Genomic DNA, 26,969 nt, shown 5'->3' on the forward strand with positions numbered 1-26,969 from the left:
AGCCCCTCTGCTGAGGGGGCGGGGGGCGCCGCGGGGCCTTTTCCTCTCAGCAACAAGTCGCTTGCGGGAGGTGACAGCCCCGTGCGTGTTTTGAGGGCGGAGGTCTCACAGCCTCGTCGAGAAGGGCTTGTCTGAGTAGGCAGGAGACGAGACCTGTGAGGTGACAGCAAAGGCTTCAACGTAGGCTGTCGCATTGTTGTATTGGAAAAAGTAATTTAAAAACCACCCGGTATTTGTTGTTTCTGCGTTAATTTAGGGGTACAGAAATGACTAGTGTGTGTTGTCAGTTGCTTGTTCTACAGAAGGCCTTCTCTGTTTTTAGTTCTTATTTCCCTTTGCTTTGTCTGTTTCTGTGTCATTTCTGGAGTGGGGAAACCAAAGCTGCCCATGGTAGATTGGTTGATGTAGATTAATTTACACAAAATACAGAAAAGTTTGCTGTTCTCTCTCAAACTGAAAAAGGGCTTTCGTCTGCTTTTGAGTATTAAGACAATGTTTACAGAAAATGGTAATTTGAGATCTTGCTTTCTGGTGGTAATGGTAATAATGGAGCCCATCACTGAATTTATAACTAAGGCAGCTCCATCCCTGCATACATTTACCTTTTCTTAAATTATTTAATTACCATTTTATAATGGGGGGTGTCTGGAGTTCTATTTACTTACCTGTTCTGAATGACACGGTGTTGACAGTATAATTTGCCATCTTCATGCTTTTTTTCTCCATGTGAAATACTGAGAGTCTGTTGCAGGACCCTCTGTTCCTCCCTTGCCCAAGTAAATTGTTCTTTCACTCTGTTACTTTAAGCAGATGTTTTTCCAAGGATGTTTCCTTATATCCACAGTTAATTTCTTACATAACATTTATACTGATGGCAAATTTTGCAATTGGTCATGTCATTTGATAGATGTGTTTGCAAAATCTGTTTAAATCAGTTAAGAGAAACATGTTTTGGTCAAGTCATAATTGTTCTTTTCTTATGCAGCTGAGTAGATGAATTGAAAAAATGGCAGCCAGGAATGAGATGCAGGTATGTGTTTATGGACCAAAATATGAGTATTGATTGTTTTATTTACTAGCTTAAAGCACTCCTGGTTTTAAATTCCAAGTAAAATTTGCAGTGTGGCAAAGAACGTGGTAGGAAGAAATTTTCCTTTTACATAGGTTAGTGCTGAGTAGTCAAGTAGAAGCCAAGTGGAACTGGAAGTTGTTCTTGATGAAAATAAATCTTATGCCTTGAATCATACTTACAGTGAAAATGTAGAAATCTGGTTATAATTGATTTACAAAGAGTAGAGTGGCAAAATAGTTGAGTAAGGCAGCAGACCTCAGACATGTTAGTATCTTTCAAAGTCACTCATAGTTAGCTTAGACATGCAAAATATTAAATGAACTAAGGAAGGGATATTAACACAGAGAGCACTGATATAAGCATTTATTTGTAATATGAGGAAAGAAAAAAACATTTAAATGAGGAAAATGGGTAAATAATTAAAAATTTGCTGAGTAAGTATTTGCATGATTAATGTATTCAATGTGTTCTCCATTTTAGGCTTTACTTTTAATTATTTTGTAATTCAGAGTATTTGCTTAGAATGCAACACATGATTGCATAAACCAATCTATTAAGTCTTGTTAAGTCAAGTGTTAAATGTGAGGTAATGCATTTGCTCTGTTTTGTTGTTGACAGTTTGAAAAGTTAATTGATGAAGCTACAAGGAAAAAAGACTTCCAATTATTAGAACAATTTCTGGCAACAGAAGACTGTGAGAATGTCTCTCACAAATGCAGCAAACAGTTTGTCAACAAATTAGACAAGCTTCTGTGTCAGGTAGTGTAATTATTACATCAGAATCATCTCTACTGTCATAATAGTGTGAAAAAAAATTCTTTTTTTATTTGTCGTATTTTATACCAGGAGTTGATTTGAAAAACTTAAATAAAATTTAAGAATGAAATCTCAGCTTCATGGCTTTTGTTGACAAAAAGGCATCTGGTTAGTTAAATACAGGTTTTTCTAGAACTGTACACTAAAGCTTATGTTGTAATTTCAATTTCAGGAACTTGACAAGGAAGAAGTCAAAAGCGTTTCCACTTTACTAAATTATATTCAGAAATTTGGGGAAAAAATCAGCATAGCAGGAGAAGATGGGCTCCCAGCCCTGATGAAATATGGCCTTATTGGAAGGATAAGTAAAACCATAAACATACATTAACTTATAAAAAAATTATGCATGCTTTATTTATTTATATATATATATATGTAAAAAGGAATCCTTCAGTGCTGAACAGCTTAGTGTTCTGTTTGGTCCTTGATTGTTTCTGAATTAAGAATCTCCCATATCTTTGCAACAAACATTGGGATTTAAATGTTTGACACATAACTCCTTAAAAAGCAACACTGCTTTACCACAGTGAAGGTTTTGCAAATTATGCAATATATAATTAATTTCAGTATTCTTCCAGCAATTACAACAAGATATCTTTTTATATGAGTTTGCTTTTGAGTCAGGAATTGGAATTTCTTTGTCCAATTTAATTAATTTTTCTTATTAATACTTGGAACAGCATTAGTGTACCTGTTCTTTAATAGATTCTAGTGCTATCCTGATTATTTTGTGTTCTTTCAATCCGCATGTTAAATGTGTTAATCAGTTGTAATTCAACGTAATAAATATACTGCAAAATATATGCCACTTGTTGCTTTCACTGAGGATTTCACCAAAGAAAATTAATGTCAGATGAATATTACTCAATTGCCTTCTCAACTGCTTTAATTAAAAAAAAAATTAGTGTGATGATAACTTCATGCTTATATTCAGTCCTACAGATAAACTGCATTACTTCCGCCATTAGCCATTTTCAGTGATGGCAGTTGTTAACGTAGATCTCTAGTCTTGGTGTTGGAAAGTCAGCTACAGAAATTACTTGCATTAGTTTGAAATCCCACATTTGTATTTTGTGAGTGAAAAATTTCAGTCTGGGGCTAAAGTACACTCATCAGACTGGTAATGTTGCTGTTTTAATATTTGTATAGTTTGTATATTTTTACTTAAGCATAATACAAACCATTCTTCTCTTTCCTGCTATTAAAATACATTTACTTCTGTTTTCCCTATACATGGTTAATTGGTTTGAAAAGGTGAAAGGAATTTTTATCCTCAAAGGAAATGAGAAGAGTGAAATGCTTACAAATCTGGCTGAGGATTTCTTCAACGTGTTGCTGGTAAACATATATTGATAAAGAATACATTGTGTATATGTGTCAAAATAATTACTACTAGTTTAACAAGAAAGAGACTTTCAAATGTGTTTCTATTCAATATCCTTATAAAGTTAATCTTACAATAATACCTGAAACAGATTGTAAGTCTTTTTGGGGAAGTAGTTTGCCTGTATTCTTACTTATTATCTGTTCATGATTAGCATCATGAAATGGAATTTAAAAACTCCAACAACATAAGTGTTCAATGTACAAAAAAATTTCATCTTGGTCAAATTTTGGTTACATAAATTATTGGTATGCTAATTCCAGTGCCTCAAGTTTGTAACATTCCTGAGTTTTCTTCTGTTTGTCATTGGGGAAATAATTTCCAGGAATGTAGCTGAAGTATAGTTTTGGGAAACTACACTTGGTGTTAGAAGTATCTTACATTCTTCATTAAGGATTAAATAATTTTAAAATATTAAGTGCTTTTTGACTACTTGCTTTGGGTACATATTAACTGATTTTTATGCTGTAATATTGACAGTATCAACATGATATGTTCTGCTTTGTTTTTATTGTAGGCTGTATGTGATAGCAGACCTGAAGGTGAGCCTGAAGTGTGCACTAAATATGATTAAGTGTTCTGAAAGAGACATTTTAAAGTTATCAGACTTAAAATGGCTCTTAGTAATTGTGGAGCCAGCTTGAGGCAAAGTAGTTCTGAGAAGAACATGTAATGAGGGTTGAACAAAGCCTCTTGATCTGATGTAAATATACCACCTGATCTATATGCTTCAACTAATAAACTGTAACAGAAAAGGCCTTATTCTTGTGCACAAAGTTCTCATTGATATGAAAAAAGGTTGAATGTCAACTGAAACTTTGTTGTTTATTTTGAAGCTTCTTTGCTGGCATTTTCTTTTAACTTGCTGATGTCAGTAATAAAAAAGCAGGATGGTCTAGTCTCCTCAGAGATGGCAACCAAACTGTTTTTCCTAAGAAGAAATGCTTCTAAACTGCTCTCCTAGTTTAGCATAACACAGGAGGCCTTTACTGACCTTCCTGCCATGTGTATCATATCACTCTGCTCTTGCCTTTCAGCGTAGCACCAGGTAGACAGGCACTGCAGACTATTGTGCTGGCAGGATCAAAATGGAAGATTCATCTCCTTGTCCCTGGGAAGATAAATTCCAGGGTCTGAATTCTATCTCAGAGAGCAAAGTTATCAATTTATTAATTTATCAGATTATTTTTTAAAAACAATTATGTCATGCCCAGGGGATTTAGGCTGTGATGCACAGTAATAGAAACCTCACAAAGAGCCATATTTAATATAAATTGCAGTAACTGCTGTCTTTCATTTAACCATGAAGCTTAAGACATTTGTTTTTAAATATCACTAATCCTGTATGGAAAGGAAGGCATGCTATGTTTTATTTTTAAATGAAAACGAATCTCTTTCCAAATGCAGATGAGGGGGCACCCTGATACGCTCTCTGTAACTTGCAGTTTTTTTCTGTTCAATAGGTAAAACAGAAATACTAGAAAACTTTGTTCTGAGAACATGTACCCTCATCGCTGATGTAAGAATTAGTATTTATGTTCAGCACGAGGTAAATATTCTGCTTTCTAATAGCAGTTTTCTGGTTAGTGTTCTAACAGACTTTGTGAAGGTAATAATTTAATTGTACAGATGCTACAAAAAAAGTAAAAATAATGTTTTAGTACTCTAGTATCAGAAGGATGATTTACTGTTTCTCTGGCAATGTTTGTTGTCATTTATATGTTGAGTTTTTTTCAGGTTACCTATAATTTCTGTTTTGGACAGTAAACTACAAAGCAGTGGTATTAAGATTGTGATGAGAAAGCTGTATAAAAGCTTAAGAAATTATATACTCTGTTACAACTGCTATAAATAGGTTTAAACTTGTTGGCTGTAAATCCTTCATATACTTGGAAGCAAATTTGTATGCCTTCTAGTATACTGCAGATTTTTCCTATTTGTGTTCATAACCTCATGCTGTCAGGGATTTTTTTCTTCCTCTAAAGAAAGGGAAAGTTACAAGAAGTCTTCTGTAGAGGCTGCATCCCCAAGGGAAAGGCTTTTTAATGCAAATTTAAGGTACACTTTAGCTGAGCAGACAACTGGAGACAGTACTCCAGCTTTGAAAAGTTTTTTACTATATTTAAACCTTTAACAACAGATGTTTACATTAAAGCTAATGTAATTTATTGAAAACATGGTAGTTACCTTAAGATAAATAGCATTTAAGGTCAGATAGCATTCATCTTTTCTTGTTTTGCAATTATTTAAGCATGTTGTTTTCTTCAGCGGTATGAAATGTATTACAAAGGCTCAAAATAAGAACAAGTTAAACTTTAACAACTTAGTTTATATTTAATCCTTCTCCCGTCTCTCCACTTTCCTTAGGTAGTAAGAAAACTTAATTTAATGCTTGACAACACGCCTCGAGATGCCAAGAAAAAGATCTTTTCTACAAAGGAAATGTTGCTTGCCATGTAAGTAATCTTCAGCATAATTTTTGTATCACTACATCATTTGCATAGCTGAGCAGGCAGTTTTTGCTAAGGGTGTTTATAATGCATGCAGATTGGTCTCTCTTTAACTCACTTTTGTGTTTGCCAGTGGTGGTGGCTGTGGGCAGGTATTCTTACGGGTTATTCTCCATTACAAGACTAAATTTTCCTCTTTCCATTCCCTATCTGGGTTAGGCTTCTTCTCATTCTAGTTGTCTTAAAATAAGCTCTCGTGTATAAGAATGTGTGTAAAGCCCAGTAAGTCAGTCACTGGAAGGACAAACTATTCACACTGGGAATTCTTTTGCACGTTTCAGAAATAAAATATGCAGCACATGATAAACTGCCACGGTAGTACTTTCAGATGTATATCCTTGGCATAACAGACTTACCCCTCTGAAGTCTACTAGTTTAGTGGAATCAGGGGTTCATCTCGTTTACTCATAGCTGTCTCAAACATTTGATAAACTTTTCTTCTATGCTTTGTATTTCTGCTACGTTTTGATGAAATGTTACTTTGTCTGGCAGGAGTGACATGGGGAGGAGAATTTTGGATGCTGGAGGTGAGCATGGGACTTAATTTGTATTGATCTTCTTTAAAGTTCATAGTGACTCCTTAAAAAATCTAGAGAAGACATTTAGAAGCTGCAGAATGTTGTAGTTGCAGTCCCTCTGAAAAGTACAAATACTGTGTGAAAACAGTCTGCAAATGGGAATGTTTCAGAAGTAGTTTTATCAGTATGAATATATGTTTTAAAATAGCAAAAGCTTGTAAGGAATTCAGTCTTCGAGGACAGTGAACTGCTAGCCATGCTTGGTAGTACTATTAACTTCTCTCAGGGGTCACTTTGGTATCTTAATTTCCCAATTCAGGCAGGGGAAGGTTGAAAACTTTTGTCTTGTTTCTATCCCCAGTGTTGTTCTGATATTTCTTGAAAGTTTGGTTGACATTTCATTTTGATAAGTTGTTTAGTCATCGATACTCACTTAGGTTTTTATATCCTTTATGGGTTGCATATTTGGATACAATGTGATACATAACATGAAATGATCAGCCCTGCTTATCCCTGTTTCCTATATAATAATATTTTTTTTTCGCATCAGTCGTGTCTTTAAAACTCCTGTTCCTGTAACATGTATTGTGCTGTAGACTATGACCTGCAGGTAGCCATCACAGAAGCTTTATGCAGAATGGTGTCAGAGAAACAAAGAGGAGAACTGGCAAGCCAGTGGTTTTCCATGGAGTTTGTGTCAAATGCATTTAAAGGAATTAAAGATTCTGAGTTTGAAACAGTAAGTCATATGAACAGTATTTCCAGAAAGGTAGACTTTAATTTAACAATTCTTAAAGAAATTTCTGTATTTTAATAGGATTGCAGAAAATTTCTTAACCAGGTCAATGGCATGCTTGGAGACAAAAGAAGGTAAGACTGTTTGTATTTTTTTTTAAAAAAGCTAATGTTTTATCTTTTTTGGATTTTATGGCTATTCATCAGGAGTAACCTTTGAATCAGAAAAACTGGTTTTGGGAAACTCCTGAATGAAAATAATACAGGCAACTTAAGACCAATATTGCTATGATATAAAGTCAAGGAACAACAGAGACTTCAAGATATTTTAAAAATATTAAATAGTAAAGAAATTGAGTGATATCTATCGAGGTGTTAATTTTATAGAATTCCTATATTAGGAGTAAAAGGCAACCATGAGGTAAGTTTCAGATTATTAGATAACAGCTTGAAGAAACTGTTCACTAAAAGAACATTCATTTGAGAAGATTCTTGATGTAAAGCTTATGCTACACTTCCTTTAACTGTAGCAAGGAATCTGTTGGTATATATTCCTTTAGTTATTTATTTAGGATATTTACATTGAAATAATCATAGAATCATAGAATCATAGAATCATAGAATCTTAGGGGCTGGAAGGGACCTCGAGAGATCATCTAGTCCAACCCCCCTGCCAGAGCAGGGTCACCTAGAGTACATCACACAGGAACTCATCCAGGTGGGTTTTGAATGTCTCCAGTGAGGGAGACTCCACAACCTCCCTGGGCAGCCTGTTCCAGTGCTCTGTCACTCTCACAGTAAAAAAATTTTTTCGGATATTCACCTTGAACCTCCTATGCTCCAATTTACACCCATTACCCCTTGTCCTATCACTGGTCATCACTGAGAAAAGCCTAACTCCATCCCCCTGACACTCACCCCTTACATATTTGTAAACATTGATGAGGTCACCCCTCAGTCTCCTTTTCTCCAAGCTAAAGAGACCCAGCTCCCTCAGCCTTTCCTCATCATCTTCGTAGCTCTGCGCTGGACTCTTTCGAGCAGTTCCCTGTCCTTTTTGAACTGAGGGGCCCAGAACTGGACACAATACTCCAGATGTGGCCTCACCAATGCAGAATAGAGGGGGAGGAGAACCTCTCTTGACCTACTAACCACACCCTTTCTAATGCACCCCAGGATGCCATTGGCCTTCTTGGCCACAAGGGCACATTGCTGGCTCATGGTCATCCTCCTGTCTACCAGGACCCCCAGGTCTCTTTCACCTACACTACTCTCCAGCAGTTCAGCCCCCAACCTGTACTGGGACATGGTGTTGTTCTTCCCCAAATGTAAAACTCTGCACTTCCCCTTGTTGAATTTCATCATGTTTCTCCCCGCCCAACTCTCCAACCTATCTAAGTCTCTCTGAATGGCAGCACAGCCTTCTGGTGTGTCAGCCACTCCTCCCAGCTTAGTGTCATCAGCAAACTTGCTGAGGGTACATTCTATACCCTCATCCAGGTCGTTGATGAAGATGTTGAACAACACCGGTCCCAGCACCGACCCTTGTGGGACTCCACTAGTAACACACCTCCAACCAGATTCTACCCCATTGACTACAACTCTCTGACTCCTTCCTTTCAACCAGTTCCTAATCCACCTCACTTCCTGGTCACCAAACCCATACCTGATCAACTTATCCACAAGGATGCTGTGGGAGACGGTGTCAAATGCTTTACTGAAATCAAGATAAACCACATCTACCGCTCTACCATCATCTATCCACCTAGTAATTTCCTCATAGAAGGCTATGAGGTTAGTCAAACATGATTTACCCTTGATAAAACCATGCTGACTGCTCTTGATGACCCCCATGTCCTTGATGTGCCTGGAGATAGTGACAAGAACAAGTTGTTCCATCACCTTTCCAGGGATGGAGGTGAGGCTGACCGGTCTATAGTTACCCGGGTCCTCCTTCTTGCCCTTCTTGTAGACTGGAGTGACATTTGCTATCCTCCAGTCCTCAGGCACCTCACCTGTTGCCCATGATTTACTGAAGATGATGGAGAGTGGCCTAGCAATGACCTCCGCCAGCTCCCTCAGCACCCTTGGGTGCATTCCATCTGGACCCATTGATTTATGGATGTCCAGATGAATAATAATGATGAATGAGGATGTCTGTTAGAGAAATCGGACACAAAAAGGAAGAGAAAACATTTCTTACCTATAGGATCATATGCTCTGCATGTTAATTTTATTTGTTGTGACAGCAGAGAGATTGCCTGGTCTGTCTTTGTATCAGGTGTATATTCAGTTTGAGTACCATTCTTAAATACCAGCAGATAAGCTAGAAATATTAACATGGTGACAAAAGGTCTGAGACCACTGCTTTCACGATAGGATACATAAGATTTCATGTTATCTCCCTTTGGGAAGAAGTGAAGTCAAGTGAGTGCTCTTTTGATTGCTGTGATCCCTTAGTCTCTAAATCCCACAAGTTTTGTGCTGAAAAAACAATCCGCTTGTTTTGTTCAGATAGAAAAAATCATTTACAGCATTTTTGGATACTTGACACAATATCCTTTTCTTGCAGGGTTTTTACATACCCATGTTTATCAGCAGCTCTTGATAAATATGAGGTAAGTTACAGGCATAATCATATATTCACAGATTTTCGTTTGTGCAGCTGAAGTTCTTTGCCTTCTAATTAAGAAAAAATAAGGCTTGAGTAAGAATTTTTTGTTTGTTTTTTGAAGGTATACCAATGTGCATGTATTTTAATTGTGTCAGACTGTAGCACAAAGCCTGTTAGCTGGTATAAATCATTGCTCTTACTCTTTCCTTTTTGTTTGTCTGTTTTAGCTACAGATACCATTGGATGAAAACCTTGAAGAATTTTGGATTGATTTCAATGTTGGTAGCAGAAGTATATCTTTCTATGTGGCAGCAGATGATGCAGTAAGCTAATTGTTCTCTGTCCTACAAGGTGTTCTGAGGCAGCAGATAGACATTTTTTCAAGTATATAAAATTTGTGTTCCCACATCGACATGTGGAAATTATGTGTCTATAGTGTGAAGGGGGAAAAATTATCCAGATTTGGCATACTAATTTAAGTAAAAAAAAATTTCAAAGTAATGACTTTTACTAGTGTTTGTGAGCAGTTTAATGTGCACACATGAACAAGAAGCTATTTGCAAAATTCCAGTGACAGTTTTTTTAGATGAGACTCGACTGTTTCAGTTAATGTCTCTATCAAAGCTCTTCTGAAGCATTGTTCATTGTTATCAATTAAACGTGTTCATTTAAAATGTTGACAGTTGTCCTCAATTAATACCTTTCTGATTGCTTTACTTCATTTGATTGTAATGTAATGATATTTGAGTTTTAAAAATATGTATTTTTCTTACAAGGATCATCAGTGGGAAACAGTCATTATACCAGAAGAAGGCGTAGACCTATACAGCCTTGAAGGTATTGGTACTCACAAATGTGACCTTTTATTGCACAATAACTTGTATTTTAAAACTGATTAATCCTAGAGTACTGATTCAATTCTCATCAAAGAAAAATTCCCACTTTAAATATTATACATGCTGTTCTTTTTGAGGATTAAATTGCACTGCAGTCACATTTGCATTTTAGGCATGCAGGTGAGATTTTATGTAAATAATTTTAACATAATGTCTTACAGTTACCTCAATGCAAAATATGACATAGACAATGACATAAGTAATTTTCCTTTTAAACATGTTCAAATAATTTTGTAAATATCTATTATTTGTCTGTGGCTATAGTAAATAACCTTCAAACCACATTCTACAGGATAACACCCAGAATAAGTGTTTCTAAAAGACTGAATCTTTAATTGTTTCACTAATAAAATTTAGCATAGGTTAGAGTGAACTAAATAAATATATATCTTGTATTCTTCCGTTCAGCTAAGCTTAATGTATTTACAAACATATGAGATATTATTAAATTGTAATGAAACTACTTTTCAAATTCTGTTTTTGTCCAGAAAAAGATTCAAAAACATTATTAACAATAGATCTAAAAAGCCCAATGAATGTGGGTAATCAAGAAGGAGAGAAATTTTTTTTATATTTTGATTCTATCTTGGAAATCAGAGATGTAGCCAGAAAGATCTATGGATCTAGTAAACATAAGGTAAGCTTTAAACACCTTTTAAACACGTTTCATGGATTAAAAATTAATGTCTCATTGCTATATAGGTATCGTTATGTCTATTATTATTGGTACCTATTTATATGGAGATATTCTGATTAACATTGCCACTATAAAATAGCATTTCTCCCATAATATGTTAAGCTTGGGTAAAGATATAAAGATGAGAGAAAATGGCCTCAAGTTGTGCCAGGGGAGGTTTAGATTGAGTATTAGGAAATAGTTATTCACTGAAAGGGGTGGTCAGGCCCTGAAACAGGCTGCCCAGGGAAGTGATTGAGCTGTCATCCCTGGAGGTAAAGATGTGTAGTCCTGGCTCTTTAAAGACTTGGCTTAATGGTGGATTTGACAGTGTTAAGTTAGTGATTGGACTCAATTATCTTAAAGGTCTTTTACAACCTAAATGATTCTATGATTCTAAGTTCTAAATTAATTGCAATAAAAATTAACTGTCTGGAAAGGGGTTGCCATAGTTTAATGTCAGCTTTTACATATATATTGTTTAAGAATCACAAGAATTGAATGCTTACAGATACAGAAGTCATTATTCATTAGCTATCCTATTTTGCAGTACACTTACCACTCTTAAGAATTTACTCATTCAGTAAAAAATTACAGCAAGCAATAGCTTACTCCTTACTGCTTGTAGTAAACTGCTTTCCCCTCAACTCTGACTGCAGAAGTTGTAAGAAATGAAACTGCTATGAGCTTGTAGAATCTATTTTCCCTTATAACATGGTTTCAGACACTTAGGATCTCTGACTTAAATATATTCTTTCTGTTTCTTTTTTTAAAAAAGTGAGTAAAATATGTATTTTACATGGATGGTTACTCACTTTGTAGGGCTTTACTAAGAAGCGGTCTGCATCAGTTTCTGAAACAACTGTACATGTTGTCTTTGATGAAAGTGGATCACAGGTATTTGACTTCAGTATGCTGAGATGGGTATTTTCTTTTATTATGTATTTAGCCAGATTATTAACTAATTTAACCACATTCACCATAAAACAAGCTCGTTTCAAATTCCAGGAGGTAAAGATAACTCTAAAAGCAGTTAAGTGATTTCTAATAAGAATGTGTTGTTTATCTGGGGAGATAATAATGTTAATATCCAAACCACAGAATAGTTCAGACAGATAAACACCATGGAAGTTCTTTTATGTGAATTTTGATTTGGTAACCCATCCTTATTAGTGAAAGTAGCAATTAGGTTCAATGCTGTAAAGCTGTATAACCTCTGAAGTTTATAAAACTCTGCAGTGAGAAATGTGTTACTTAGTGTTAAGAGGTTGCTCTCTGTGTGTTTGTACATAAAATACAAAACATAAATACTTCAAAAATACCAAATATTGTATAGGTTCTGGTACCAGAAAGTCAGTTGTCACCACGTTTGGAAGCAAAATCTAAAGAAGAGGAGAAACTCAGTAAGTGTGAAGCCCAGCAACTTCCTGGAACTTCGATGACTCTGGATAAAAATAACAATCAAGAAAAATGCAGAGATAGTTCCTCCAAGGTAAGTAAAGTGTCAAAGGTTCTTGGAAATAGATTTTCTGAAATCTTGTGTTGTTATCCTTAAATCTCTGCATTATGGTCAATTTTTTTTCTGTTCCTGAAGTCAACTACATCTTGTAAAAGGAAAGTATCTGAAGCATCTGTGCTTATTCCTGCAATGACAAGATTTTCCACAAGGAGTCCACTGGTATTTGTTAGCACAGGTAGGTTTACATGTACTTTCAGGGAAAAATATGCTATAAATCATCTTTGAAATACAATAAAGTATCCTTTACAGAGCTGGAAGTTAACAGTAAGCCTTATAAAATCTCTCTAGCAGGTGCTTTAAGGTTAAAATTTTTAAACTAGGCCACTTGCTACTGCTCCAAGATGTATTCCAAACAGCTGACGGCCACCTATGAATTTTACTGCTGCTGTCAGTCAGCCATTTCTGCTGGAGCTAGTTCAGAAGTCAGCAGTCAGAGGCCATCATGCATAGGTGTTCTTTTATCTTGCTCTTCGTATGCTCTTGGTTTAAAGAACTCTCAGCAGTTAGTGCTTTTATAGCAGTTGTGGTGGAAAGTCAGCTTTCTCCAATGTGTGCATTTATCACTTCGTTTTATTCCAGAAACCGCATGTGATTCTTCGAGGGGTGGCTGATGATATGGCTAGTGAGCAGGGTGGGATCCAGTGCTAGTGCTGCTTATATCAAAGTGCTTCTTGCAGAGAAGAGGATAAGGAAGAGTTGTTATCACAAATAGGAGTCGTCACTTTCCTACTAGTAGTCTTAGTGTAACAGAGATGTTTAATACTTTCTTCAGGGGAGAGACAAAGACCAGTAGAGGCCGGAGATGCAACTAGTGGCATAACAGCATGACTAACAGACTGCCTTTAACTGGCTCAAGTGTAGCAGCATCCTTAGTTGTGTACATCCATGTGTCATATACAAATTATGAGTAACAGAGGCTAGAAAAAAAAGCCTTTTCAGATTAGGATGGAACAAGGCAAAGAGCTTCTTTATTTGGAACTAACAACGCAATCTATTCCAGCAAAAATATATTACAGTGAAGTCTTTAAACAGGGGACCAACTGCTTTCTGCCGGGGTCAGGCTGTAAAAAGTATTGTTTGTCTTCAGACATCCACAGGCTATGGGCTTATTAAACTCCATGTAAATAATTGAAATCAGTAGAATTCTAGAAGGAACCTAATGAGTTTAAATAAATGCTAGCCATCCTAAAAAAGTTTATAGAATACATGTGATCACAGGGAAGACTCTGTATACTGGTGTCACAGACATGACAGCAATCATAACAGAAGAAACAGTAGAATTCTAACCTGTCTCTGGTTTGTTTTCAGCCACTCCTTATAAAGGACGATTTAAATTACCTTTGGAAATGATGAGCTCTGTTGAAAGGCCTAACAATAATGAAATAAATGAGACCAAAACAAAGAATTTACATCAGGAACCTACTGGAGTATGCATGTCATCTGTAGCTAAGTTTTTTGCTTAGAATAACATTTCTATTTTATTTTTTTCCTAGTTATTGTAAAGAGCTAGAGATTTGCACTCAGCAACTTACTTTTAGAAAATAATGTGATTTATTTTATTGCATAATGTTTTCTCATCCTCTGGATTTCAGGTTTAATATGTCTAAAGTCATACTGAACAGTTAAAATTTGCATTCAGTCATCATTTCTGACCCCAGACCTAAGTTGCATTTACTAGAACCACAAATCTTACTTTGTGTGTAATACAAGAATGGTGTATGCCTGGAATCTCAGATTAATTAAGCAGTGTTGAAATACTCTTAAAAACAGTTGTAGCTGTAAAATGTTAGTATCTTCAGGTTGTAGCATTTATAGCATTGTTTTTAGTGCATTTGTAATTAGGCATTCAGTAAAATCAAACAAAATTGCGTAGGTGTATTTTTGCTTCTGTTCCAGTTGAACAAAAGCTTCAAAGTAACAATTTTATTGTTTTAAAGGTCTTTCTGGATCAGATTCAGGTCAAATCCCAGACAATGTGATTCTGAAACATTTTTTGATATGCCTATCCTTTAGATAAAAGCTTTAACATATAGAAGGCGTAGTTTAGAATATTTCAAATCGTACTTTCTAGGAGAATTTTATTTCTTTTGCTTCTGTGGATAGTAATTGTCAGTGTTACTTATTGTACTTTTTAGAGTAGGCAAACCTGTGCACTAGACAACGAATTTTGTGAAACAGAACAGAAGATCAGGAAGACAAATACTGGAACTGGGGCAAAACTATGTGAAAAGGTACTGGGAAAAAGCACTTCTCTGAAATGAAAAAATAAAGGCATATTTTGTTAGGGAAAGCACAAGTTTACAAGGTTATGCTGTTCATGGACCTGCGCTAACATTTTCTTTTGGATATTATCCAACTGCAGCGAATGTGTGCTGAGGAAGTCTTAGACATGGTACAAGAGCTAGAAATTGAGGTCACACAAAAGCAGACTTTAGGCAAGTAGTTTTAGAAGTGTTTGTAGTCCTTACTTTTAATATTATTTTATTTTTTTCAATTTATCTTGTGATAGTAATTGATACAAAATGAATGTCTCCTATAGATGAAGCATTAGATATTGTTCCTGATTCTCAGCCAGCAGGAAGAAGCAACAAGCCTGTGTAAGTACTGGAAAAGAGTTGCCACTCTTGTCACTCACTTTGAAGGGAGTATTTTCAAGTATTGCCAGAATTGAAATTTCCTCTATTTTCCTGTTTTTGTGATGCATGTTCATTATAATTAAGACTCACTTTCTACAATTCACTGATAGTAAGATGGTCTTCTCTTTATTAGGCTATCTGATATTTTGGAGAGTTCTTTGGATAAAAGCAAAACATGGAAGAAAAGAGCATGCTCAGTTCCTGAGAAGAATATAACAATTGGTGACAGGCAAAAGCTAAATCCACCATTGGCCCGTTCATCCCATTCAGGTTATGTTCACACTTTGTTAATGTCAAAAATGTTCAAGATGAGTTTTTAATGTACAGCTATGCTTTCTTCCTGTGTGAGTTTCTATTGTCAGTGAAAGGGCTGTGAAACAAAAAGCATTTATTCAATTTTTTTAAAGTCTCTCTTCAGATAAAGAAATTAAAAAGGACAAGAAAGCCAGTATAATTAAATTGATACCATGAGGGAATAAAACTGCATGATACTTAGTAGACAATCAGATTGTTAATAACTTTAAACAGAAATTGTGAAGTACAGAAGAGAAAACATTTAAACTACTACATAATTTAAAACATTTCTTTCAGGTAGAGCATCTGAAATGTCTCTGCATTTGGGTTTTGCAAAAGAGGAACCTGATGTTCTCTTTAGAAAAGATGCTGCAAACCCAAGCCAGTCAAAAACCGTGAGAGTTTCTTACCTTTGTTTCTTTGAATTGCAGTTCAGAGAACTGTCAAATTTTCAGTCTTTCAAAATTTGTCTTTTAGATTCATTTAGTCACCAACTTATTTTTAATTGAATTTCCACGAAGGCGAAGTGAATTAAATAATGGTAGCTTCACTGTTTACTTTTTCGGTGGGATCTGTTTTAGATTACTTTACTCTGAATCCATTTTGAAAAATCCTATTTTAAAAAAATGATAATTCTTAAACGAGCACCAGCTTGTGCTTTTCATGCACTTACTCACTTTTGCATGTCATATTACAGAAAGCCACATTATTATAAGAAAAGACCTGCCAAACTGATGTTTTATTGCTCACTGTTTGGGCAATGCAAGGGAAAATGGTTTTCAAAGGAATGTGATTTAGTACATCTAGAAGGCGTTTAATGATTGTGATTGTTGCGAGCCTGTAGTTCTGTTTGCAGCTTTGCCTTTTTGTTGAATGGGTTTGAAATGGAGTGTTAAACTATTTTTATAGAAAACAAAGTCTAAAGAAGTGACAGATGCAACAAAATCACTAATTAGTAAAATCAGTGACAGATATACAGTCAAGACTGATGATACAAGCAAAGCAAGAAACTCCTTGGGTTTTAACAGGTAGGATGTGAACTATTTGCTTTCGTGCGTATTCTTACTGTGCATGTGGATTTGTCTGTGATCTAGTCCTCTGTTTACAATTAATCCACATCCAGCTTTCATCTGAATTGTTTGCTCAGTTCTGATAAATCCTGTTGCACCCAAAGAGTAGAGACTAGTAGTCAAACAATTCCAGTGGTTGAAATGACTACCAAGGTTGTTAAAATCTCTTCAGTGGTCTTTCACTCATTCACTCACATGTTTTGTGGAGAGAAGTAAACTGCGGTAGTTCACGGACACTGCACGTGTGGGGTATCCTACCATCGTAGCTTGGGGGTCAAACTTGGATAAAGTTATCAACTTTCTGATTATCTAAAGTTCCTGGCTCTCTTTCTCAGAGAGTTGACTGGTTAGAGAGGTGAAATTTAACAAATTCTTAAATAAGAAAATCAGTCTTACCTTGCTGGTACTGATGACTGGACATACGCTTTAGATATAATTACACACTTTCTGAGATGGATTGTCACTGGATGACAAAGGACTGGAATAGTTATGTTATGTCACCTTTTAAACCTTTTGTACTGGGACTTGGAATACAAGCAGAACCTGCAGTATAGATGTATGATCTGGAATTAATTATTTTAGAATACAAAAATAAAAGGGGCTAATCTCTTTTAATCCACTTTTTATTTGTGTTTAACTGCCTGAATTAAATGTATTGTGTTTGATAAGGCTTGTATTTATATAAGCAGTATTCTAATACACATATTCTAATTAGCATTTAATAAAATGTTTCCTTTCTTTCTTAGGCCACACTCAAAGAAATCCTGTGTCTCTAAGGTAATGTAATACTGCTTTTGTTGGAAATTTTTTTTCATATCAGATATATGTACATAGATGGTGTTTACTAGTAGATACAAAATGCAAGTTAACAAATATTGATCAATGTTATATATCTGTAGATGTTAATGTTAATTATGCATTGACATTATATTCTTAAAATACTTGTTATATATCTACTTCTGATTAATAATATTTTTACAGCCATCAGCCAGTGAAACCCAAATTACTTTCTGTTTCCGTATTACATAATTGAAACTGTTCCTTTTGAACATGGCAATGCTAAATATTTAGAATAAAAATATATAGTAAATGAGATTATAGAATCCTTGAATGGCAAATATACAGGACAGATAAATTACTCGTAATGTTTTTTGGGAAAAAAAATTTCTGAGGTTTTATTGATGTCCTTAAAGGATAAATTCTAGAGATTTGGTTTATACTAGCTCTTGTCCCCTTTTGCGGTATTGAACTTTTGCAAATAAGTGGAAGTTTAAGCAGCTGCTAGATTTTTTCATATGTTTATCATGAGATGACAGGTTGCATGAATGGCTAGTCCAAATGTGACATAACATTTCATTTATGTATAGGAAGTTCAGGATAGAAAACTGAGAACCAGTTCTGTTCTTAATATAACTGCTGGTCATACTATGTAAGTAGCTAAAACATTTTCAAGCAGAATTTCTAATTACCCATACCTAACTTTGCAAAATGTTCATTAATTCAGTCACAAAATTGATCCGTGTGTTTTTTTCACAGGGATGATGTCTACAACTTTACCATCAGTGGGTTTGATGAGCCTACCATAAAGCTTGGGGTAAGAATAGAACTGGAACTGGTATGTTATGAATAGAATATAAAGAAGCTCAGTCAACTTAAATTATGTCTACCCAAAGTATAGTTAGCATCTAAAAATTCAAATAATATCACTGAACTAAGTGGAGAAAAAAGTTTGCCATGGAAATACCACCATCACTTTCCAATGTATAATGGCAGATGCTGTCCTAAGCTTTTGGCCACTTAAATGATGACATTTTTCTGAATTAAGAATAAAAAGTTTATTAGAAGTATAACTATTTTTAATTCAGCCTATTATCCTGAAAGTGTTATTGCCATCCTTTCAATCCCGACTGTAAAGACATCCTTTCCCAGATGTTGGAGTAAAAAGAAAATCTAGCTAAGTTAAAAGCAGATGACAAAAAATAGTTTTGCTTCTTATGGCTCAGAGGAGCCTGCTGGATTGGGGTAGGTAGTGAAGCAAGTGGTTGGAAACTAACGTATTAGTTGGAGATACTGAAAACTTCCATCAGATCCAGCTCCGTTCTTAAATGATTTGTAAGATAGAAGTTTATTGTTGTAAGTTTATTGCTAAGTATAAAAGCCAAGCAAAAAGCTCTGTTACCATCTGATGGCCTGTTTAATTTTGTTGAAATTGTGTAACAAATGAAAACCTTAATTTGTTACTTACTTCTATATTTAGATCAAGGAATTGCATGTCACTGAACTGAGTGTTCATACAGATTCAAACAAAAAAAGGTAGGGACCTTTTATTGTGTCCTGATCTCCTGATTATCATCAAGAATAGTGCTGTCTGCATTCTCCAGCATTCCATCCAGGAAAATCCAGGAAATGTGTACTTAGCAATAATATCTTGACTATGTTGTGTTTTCAGGCACTGAACATAGCTGCTATGGTCTCCTAGGCTGTTTCATTATTTTCCTTTGGGAGGCTGATAAATAGCAAAGAATGTATTTCATTAATTAAATTAATTAAAAACTTAAATAAGTTCTCTTCATGGAATACCTTGGGGATATAAACTGAGTAGAGAGGGGTCCAAATAACACATCCTTTAGTGTTTAAGGTGAGTAGGTATTTCCAAAATGGATATGAGAACATAAGTAGGTACATTTGTTTGAATCTTTAATCCATATAGCATGTGACTAGTAGAATGATGTGAGCAAGTATTTCTAAATGTATCATTTAAAGGTATTTTTTCTTTTTCTATTTAAGGAATGCAGATAATAGTAAAACTATCACTGAGGTGAATGGAAGACAAAAAGTAAGGCTCAGATTTTTGTGGATCAGTATACCCTGTCTTCTGCCTTAATGCCAATTATATAAGTGAAAGTTATGAATCAATAACTTAAGAAGTTTTTTGTCTTTTTGTAGACTAGAAACAATAAAAACAGGAAACATCTCTTTAGTGACACAGACACAGAATACAGAGGTGATGGCAGCAAGACAGACATTAGTTGGCTACAAGAATCAAATAGAAAATCTAAAGCCCAGTTAATTGATTACAGTAGAAATAAAAACTCAAGGAAACTGATAATCACAGACAAAAGTAAGAATTTTTTGTCATATTTCTTAAGCATAATGCATTGGTTTTTTTCATAGATATTTACTGTGTGGCACATAATCTGCAGCGTTGCAGATTTAATGTGTTTTGTTGTCTTGTTTCCAAGCGTAAGGAATTTCCAAATTAGTAAGTTTGTGGGTATTCAACTAAATATCTAAACGTCAAACACTTGAATAGTTTGCTGATTTTCCTGACTTTATGTATTGTAGCAGCAGATAAACTCTCTGAACCTGCTGGCCACCTGGATAAACCTAAAGGCAAAAAGGCAAATAAGAAAAAGGTAAATGTAAATTTGCGACTAGATTTGTAGTTTGTATTAAAAATATCTTAACTCGCTACAGAAACTGTTTGTAAATAATTTTTCGTAGAATTTGTCATTTCTCCATGCTTAGTTCAACATAATTTGCTAAATACAGTTATGTAGGATTTTGTTTTGCTCTATTTCAAACCATTTACAGTCTAATTTAAATGTGCACATATTTCAGAGAGCAAGCTCTGGAAATCCTCTTTGGTTTTGCTGTTGTTCACAATTGGCAGTTATTTTACCTCTTCACTTTTTTACCCTTACATTCCTGACACTATTCTCTCACTACAGTGAAAATTTTTTTCCCCGAATTCTTAGTAGACTGATGGTTGGATTCTCTGAGCTTTAGTTAAGTTAAACTTTTTAAGTTGTTTTGAAAAATGGATTTCAAGTAATTAAGCTGTTACGTGGCTTTTATTCTTACATATTTATTACTCATTCTTACATGTACTGAAAATGTTTTTATTATTCCAAAGATTAAAAAATGTGAAAAACAGAATTCCAGAACTGATGAAACGATTGAGCCAACCACCAGAAAAAGACTGCCTCGGAGAGCAGCACCTGCAAAAAATTACAAAGAGCTTTCCAGTTCTGAGTCAGAGAGTGAAAGGAAATCTTCACCATGCACTTCTAAGGAAGAGAAATCAAAAATACAGGTATGCAGTTGCACTATTTTGAAAATATATATGAAATAGGAGATTTCACTGAGCTACATTTTGTTGTTTTAAATAATGCGGTTTTGAGAATACTGTGCCTATTGTGTGTACAGTAGGAAAACAATGACTTGACAAAGGGTATTGTCAGTACATTTGCTGAATATCCACATAGGATTATTAGTAAACTAAGCAATGTTGTTGGGTGCTACAACATTTTCATTCTTTTAGCATTTCAGTGTATATGGGTAGGTCTGTAAAACTCATTGCCTGCAATAGCTAAAAACTTTATAAGAATGGAGATTTGGGTGCTAAATTAAACGAAGTTCAGTGCTTATTGATAATAGAACACTTGATGTTGTTATGGATTTAAGTATTTCTAACCATGTTCCTTTTTGGACCTTCTGTTTGTTCAGTGCTCTTTACTTGCCTATATATACACTTCTGTATGTTTACAAATAATGCTTATGTTTCTAATAAAATACAGAGCTTATATATGAGTGGGGAAAACAAGAATGATAATCAGCCAAAGCAACTCCAGAATACTATATCTGTGGAGCCAAAGAGAATAGCTAACTATATACATAAATTATCTATTAAATCAAAGAACTCTGCAGAAGAGAAGGAAATTGAAATGCCTTCACCTGAGAGTCCTGCATCTCCTGAGATGATGAGATGTAGGTATTTTGACTTTTAATTTATGGCAATACTGTGTCAACACTTGGAGGTTAAATTGGGATTATTACAGTACTACAATTTCATAAATATTTCATACTTTTAAAGGAAGAAAGATCCCCTAATTCAGTGTGTACCACATAATTTAAGGAAGTGTATTGATATGTCACCAACACTCTTATAATTTAGTACAGTTAATTGACATAAGCATAATATCTAAGTGCAATAGAGAAGTGTTAGAATGAATCTGGTAACCACTGAAATGGTGCTGAGACTGCAAGTGTGATGAGTCAAATGCCAAGAAGTAAAAACCCACACATCTGAGACTTTCAAATATCTAGTGTTGGAACAGGTAGCAAAATGGGGCTTTAACTTACCTTTCTTTCCTTTTATTCCTCATGCTGAAAGTTAAGGACCTGTTTTGTAGGTGCTGAAAGAATGTCCGGAGAAGCTATTACTGAAGAACATGCTTCTAGCGAAACATCAGCTGGTCTGCAGGAGTCAACACTAGAAAAAGGAGAAATGTTAAACTTTGAGAATGGAATCTCTCCCAATAATTTCTGTCCACAAGAAAAGATTATTCAAACTACATGTCTGGATCAGACCTCTGAGACAACTATTAAAAAATTAACCTTTGGAAATAAAAGTTTCTCCCCGGTTTTAACTGAAGCATCTTTGGTAAGAATATTGAAGTTAGTCTACAGCTACTTTAACTGAAATTATTCCATTCAGCTGCCAACAGTTCTATGCTTTGGTTCATTTCCTTTCAATAACAATTTTTTCTGTGTAGCTCAGGTTATCAACATACCAAACTGTCAGTGGAAAACACACAAAAGGAGCTGCATCTGAAACATGTGATAATAAAGAAGATTCAAGTTTCAGACATTGCTTTTCAGAAACACTTGCTATTAAAGGAAAACTACAGGATGTCACTAAACACATTACCAAAAGTAAAGAAGAGGTATGTCACTGAATCCTTTGCTCTTCAGAAGAGAGTTGCAGCTTTTTGTCTAAATTATCTACTTTACTGAAGATGAGGTTTAATGCATTTATTTTTTTTTCTTTCTGTAGTTGTGTTCATGTCCCTATTTTAATGAAAAGCAAAATAAATGTGGATTTCTGATTAAGACTTCTAAAAACTTTACTTTTTGAAGATAATAAATCAGTGACTTTTCTTTTAGGACTGTCTACCACCATCTCCATTTTCTGCTTCCAGTGGAAGTAAAGCACAGTCTTCGAGTGAAGAACCTTATGTGCCCTCCATACATGAGTCAGGTACAAATACTGAATTTTAAGCAAAAGACTTTCTATGTTTCTCCGTAAAGGTTAAGAAAAATGCTTGTTTTGCATAGACATTTGACCCAAGTATTTAATCTTTCAATTATTTTCTCTATTTTTCAGTATTATTCCATTTTTATTCTCTTCCTCATTTTCTGTGCTGTTTTAATTACCCCCAAAAAAACCTAAAAATATGGCTTAAAAATGCAGTTCCTCTAAAAAGTGAGTTGCACCCTTAAGAAGGAGTTGGAAGCATTCTTACTGATAGTGGGAAGAAAAAGTGGGGATAATAGTTTTATCAGGAAAAGAGGTCTTAGAGTGAATCTCTTAAATGAGCAAGTCTTGTATGGATCAAGGAGTTCTGTGTTCCTCTGAAATTCTGGTTTTGATTCACATCAAGTTCTCATATCTACTGAACATGCCCTCCATAAATGTAGTGCTTGTTAACTCTTAGCTCTTGAGGTTTAAAATCATGACACATAGAGTTTGGATCCAGAGGGTCAATAAGCTCTTCTTTATCCTTCTATGTTTCTGTTCTAAATGATCCTAAAATTAAGCATAATTTTGGTGTTTATTGAAGGACCGATTATACAGATGTTTTTCAAACGAAGGTACCCCAGTGATACAGAAAGCAATTCTGATGAAGTAGAAACAAGGAAAGAAGAGGAAAAGAAAGGAAAAAGGAGAACAAAGTTACAGCCCAAAAAATTATTTAAAACAGATGATGCTGTTACTCACAGAGGTTAGTTACAGAGTGAATGTTTACTATAGTTGTGCAAGAGTTAAAAATAATGTGAGAAATCGAAGTTGTAACAAGAAAAGATAATATCCATTAAAATAATTTTTATATATTTAAAAAAAAAAATTCTAGATATTGAAAGACTGTATCCATTTTAAAAGTTTGAAATTTTTTATGAGACTAGAAACTGGTCTCAGCCATCTATTGGTGAAATTAATGTATAGGTAACTAAGGCTATTCTAGGTCCTGTTGTAACTTCAGACAGGATACTTTTTAATACTTAATTGTGACATTATCTTTTTAATTCTTCTCAGTGTCTGAAAGCACGTCTCATGCGTCTGTAAATGATCTGACTGGTTTGGATGAGGAAATCTCGGAACCTGGTTGTTCAACTCTCAGTATATGTCAGAAGCTCCAAAAGGAATTTACTAAGAAAATTGAGGCAAGATGTTTCATATACGATATTAGTTGTCTGTGTGGGTGTGTGGGCATATGAGTGATAGCTTATCTTACACCACAGAATTTGCTTAAAAGGGCACGTAAACAGCTATGTGCATAGAACTTCAATAAATGACAGAATTGATGTTTCCTTTTATGCTTTTTTCAATTTCTTTATATATCTAACTCTCTAAAGATTTTATTTTTCAGGTCTTTATTTTTATCCGATCTGTTGTCTCGAAACAAGGTTATGTGTCTAAACATACAAGCCTGCTGCATTTGGATTTTTTTTCAAATTATCATACCTGTGAATTAAATTTATTTGCAAAAAGGAAAACATGGGCCTGGATAATGTATTTTTTCATCTAAGACAGCTATAAGCAGACATTCCATGTGTACTTTCTCTATTTTGAGGAAATGCGGATTTTGAATAATTCTAAGTAAATTAGGTAGAGCTTATAAAAAACATAACCACAGGCCTATTTATGTTTCATTAACAAAAGGCTTTTCCTTAAAGAGTGAGACAATGAAAAAAACTAAAAAAATATTTTGCTCAATATGATCTGTGATACTAGTCAATTACAGCACTAAACATACAGGTTTTTTTCTTAAAGTGAAAGTAATCTGAATTTAATACTAAAACATCCTCATAGAGCCGCTCACGGAAAATGGATCATTTTTCTAAGCAATCAGTAAGAGCTGCCCACGAGCATTTGATAAAAATGAGTTACCAGCTTCGTGAATGCAGGTTCGTAACAAAAGATTTATTTTAAAACACTCTGAGAATGGAATGAATACTAGTTAAAAGTAACTACTTTTGTTTTGGTAGGATCAGGCAGCTGGACAAATTTCATTTTACTCTCCTTGAGGAAATTGAGAACTTCGAAAAAGATTCTCAGTCCCTGAAAAACATGGAAAAAGAGTTCTTGGTTTGTATTTTAATGGCTTGTTCATGACAAATTCTTACAGGATCCATAGTTTATTAATGTCATCTTTAAATTTAGATCATTGATTCTGTTTTTAAAAGCCTTTATAATTTTGCTTAACGCTGGTTCAGATTTCAAGTAATGAATTTGAAGTGTCAGGATTGGCTAATGTTATGCTCTTAACATTTCTAGATCACCACTATATGTTTTCCTTAGAATAAGCTACTGCATTTACTTTTAATGGGCACTTTCCCTCACTTCATGAGCCTTTTTCAGCTGTGTTTCAGGAACAGCAGGTAGGCATTTGAGCCTGTGTGTTCCATGACAAACCAATGGACATTATGGGTCTACTACTTTCTGCAATGTAAAAATCAATATACAAGTATTCATATAAACACAAGACTATATTCACTTCTTTCTTTTACTATGAAGGCATAGTTTACATTATATGAAAAGTCTGATTAAAACTCTCTGCATATTTTTTTTCATTGTTTTGAAACAGTTCTGTAGAACAAACTTTTTGTGAAATTGATTCTATGAAAATAGAATTCCTGAAGTGCCGCCTCCTGCCAACTAAGCTTACTACTAAGTTCTTTTTTGTTGTTTTTTTTTCTTTTCAAGCTTCTGTGGTGACTGTGTAACCCCTGCCCCTTCTGTGCTCAGTCTGTGGTTGTTGGTTATTTTATTCATATTAAATAGCAGTTTTATTAAAAAAATACTAGTTCCTACTGTTTATTATCTATTCATGTTTTTATTTCCAGGTCTTTTGGAAAAAACATACACATACTTTTAGTACATACATGAAAAATGAGCAGCAGAGGTTAGTAGACTTCATTAATCCCAGGTGGAGATTGATGTTCTGTTCATTTGAGGTGCAAGTGAGGCCAGCTACTATTCTCTCTGCAATTCCTTGCTTTCGTAAAGCCGAGGTAGTAGATAATAGGAGAGGATGAGATTTAAATGTTAGGTTACAGGATACATGTAACTATTCTCCATCTGAATATCTTCACTTACCTGCTGGACTATTCCAGTAGTAACAGTGCTGGTAATGTTTATCCATGCTTTCAAGTGCAGGTAGGCTACCAATAATGGGATGTATTCAAAATGCGTGTGGAACATTCATCTGTAGCGAATCTAATTGAAATCTTCTTATTTCTTTAGAATTCAGATTCTTAAAACTTCATATGAAAAGAACATCTATCATACTGTTGACTATGAAGAAAATATTTTTACGTCAGAGGTATGATGAAATTTTTTCATTCTTTCTTGTTTTTAATAATTTTTACTCTTTTTTTTTTTTCCAAAGGAGGTCTTCATCCTCACCATTGTATGAATGCCACATAAGTATTTTTATACTTCTTTATTGTTATAAAATATCCTTTAATGTAAATGTTCAGTGTTTTAGTGCTAGATTTCACTCATAAGAAGGTGTGTGCAGTTATCTGGAAAAATGTGAGATTTTTTTCTGTATTCCTTGGCTTTGTTTACCAGTGTTAATCATCCAAGGAAGAACAAATTTTAACAGATCCTTTTCCCTAGGCAGATGGATGCATGTGCATCTGTGTTGCTCACTGTTAAACCATTTAGGGGTGTAATTGTCTTCTTGAAAATGGGTTACAAGTTGTGATTGGAGAAGATGCATTCAGTATCTTTTTATAGATGCGTCTGATGAAAGAAGACTTAAAAGGACTCCAAGAGAAACTTCTTAAAGAGATGGTAAACTAAGTTATATCTTGTCCTCATTTTTATTGTTTAAGTATAGCTGTTTGAACACTAAATTACTAGAAATGCTAATTTCTAGTCCCCTACCGAAAATAAATGTGTCAGAATTCAGGTATCACTAACAGGTTATACTTTAAACCTGGGTGATAAAAGCTGCAAGTAACTTCAGATATACTGTTTGAGTTCTGAGTCATAATATGATGAATGTTGATGTGGAAAAGATTGCAGTACTTAAAACCCAGAAATATTTTATTTCAAGTATGTGATAAAAGTAATGCTCTTTGCACAGCAAGAAGAGGAGCTGGGTAATGTTCGCAGAGGACTGCAGGCCTTGTTCAATCAGAAGACAGAATTCTGA

General features: G+C 34.7%; 1 protein-coding gene across 1 annotated transcript; it reads left to right on the top strand.

Moving 5' to 3' along the window:
* Nucleotides 1-1,006: 1,006 nt before the first annotated feature.
* SYCP2 (synaptonemal complex protein 2) lies at nucleotides 1,007-26,969 on the top strand. Its single transcript, XM_009998744.1, has 41 exons — nucleotides 1,007-1,030; nucleotides 1,691-1,831; nucleotides 2,061-2,189; nucleotides 3,122-3,226; nucleotides 3,790-3,814; nucleotides 4,736-4,821; nucleotides 5,640-5,728; nucleotides 6,275-6,309; nucleotides 6,897-7,039; nucleotides 7,118-7,170; nucleotides 9,608-9,653; nucleotides 9,877-9,972; nucleotides 10,426-10,486; nucleotides 11,034-11,182; nucleotides 12,558-12,713; nucleotides 12,816-12,915; nucleotides 14,049-14,167; nucleotides 14,876-14,971; nucleotides 15,103-15,175; nucleotides 15,280-15,337; nucleotides 15,510-15,646; nucleotides 15,968-16,065; nucleotides 16,580-16,698; nucleotides 17,487-17,517; nucleotides 18,108-18,169; nucleotides 18,277-18,334; nucleotides 19,687-19,861; nucleotides 20,086-20,156; nucleotides 20,657-20,836; nucleotides 21,321-21,510; nucleotides 21,936-22,200; nucleotides 22,304-22,469; nucleotides 22,690-22,783; nucleotides 23,367-23,528; nucleotides 23,840-23,967; nucleotides 24,617-24,711; nucleotides 24,793-24,892; nucleotides 25,651-25,709; nucleotides 26,051-26,129; nucleotides 26,549-26,605; nucleotides 26,901-26,969. Exons 1-41 carry the CDS (start codon nucleotides 1,007-1,009, stop codon nucleotides 26,967-26,969), a joined length of 4,179 nt encoding a protein of 1,392 aa, XP_009997046.1.

Source organism: Chaetura pelagica, unplaced genomic scaffold, assembly GCF_000747805.2.
Source record: "Chaetura pelagica isolate M959 unplaced genomic scaffold, ChaPel_1.0 scaffold275, whole genome shotgun sequence".
Classification (NCBI taxonomy): Eukaryota; Metazoa; Chordata; class Aves; order Apodiformes; family Apodidae; genus Chaetura; species Chaetura pelagica.

What these genes read in the sequence shown, in the direction of transcription:
- SYCP2 (XM_009998744.1), top strand. Translation starts at nt 1,007, where the DNA reads ATGGCAGCCAGGAATGAGATGCAG. An exon ending in TCTTTGGTAAGAATATTGAA is followed by an intron (nt 22,201 to 22,303) that starts GTTAGTCTACAG and finishes TGTGTAGCTCAG; the next exon opens with GTTATCAACATACCAAACTG. An exon ending in GCCCTCCATACATGAGTCAG is followed by an intron (nt 22,784 to 23,366) that starts GTACAAATACTG and finishes TGTTTATTGAAG; the next exon opens with GACCGATTATACAGATGTTT.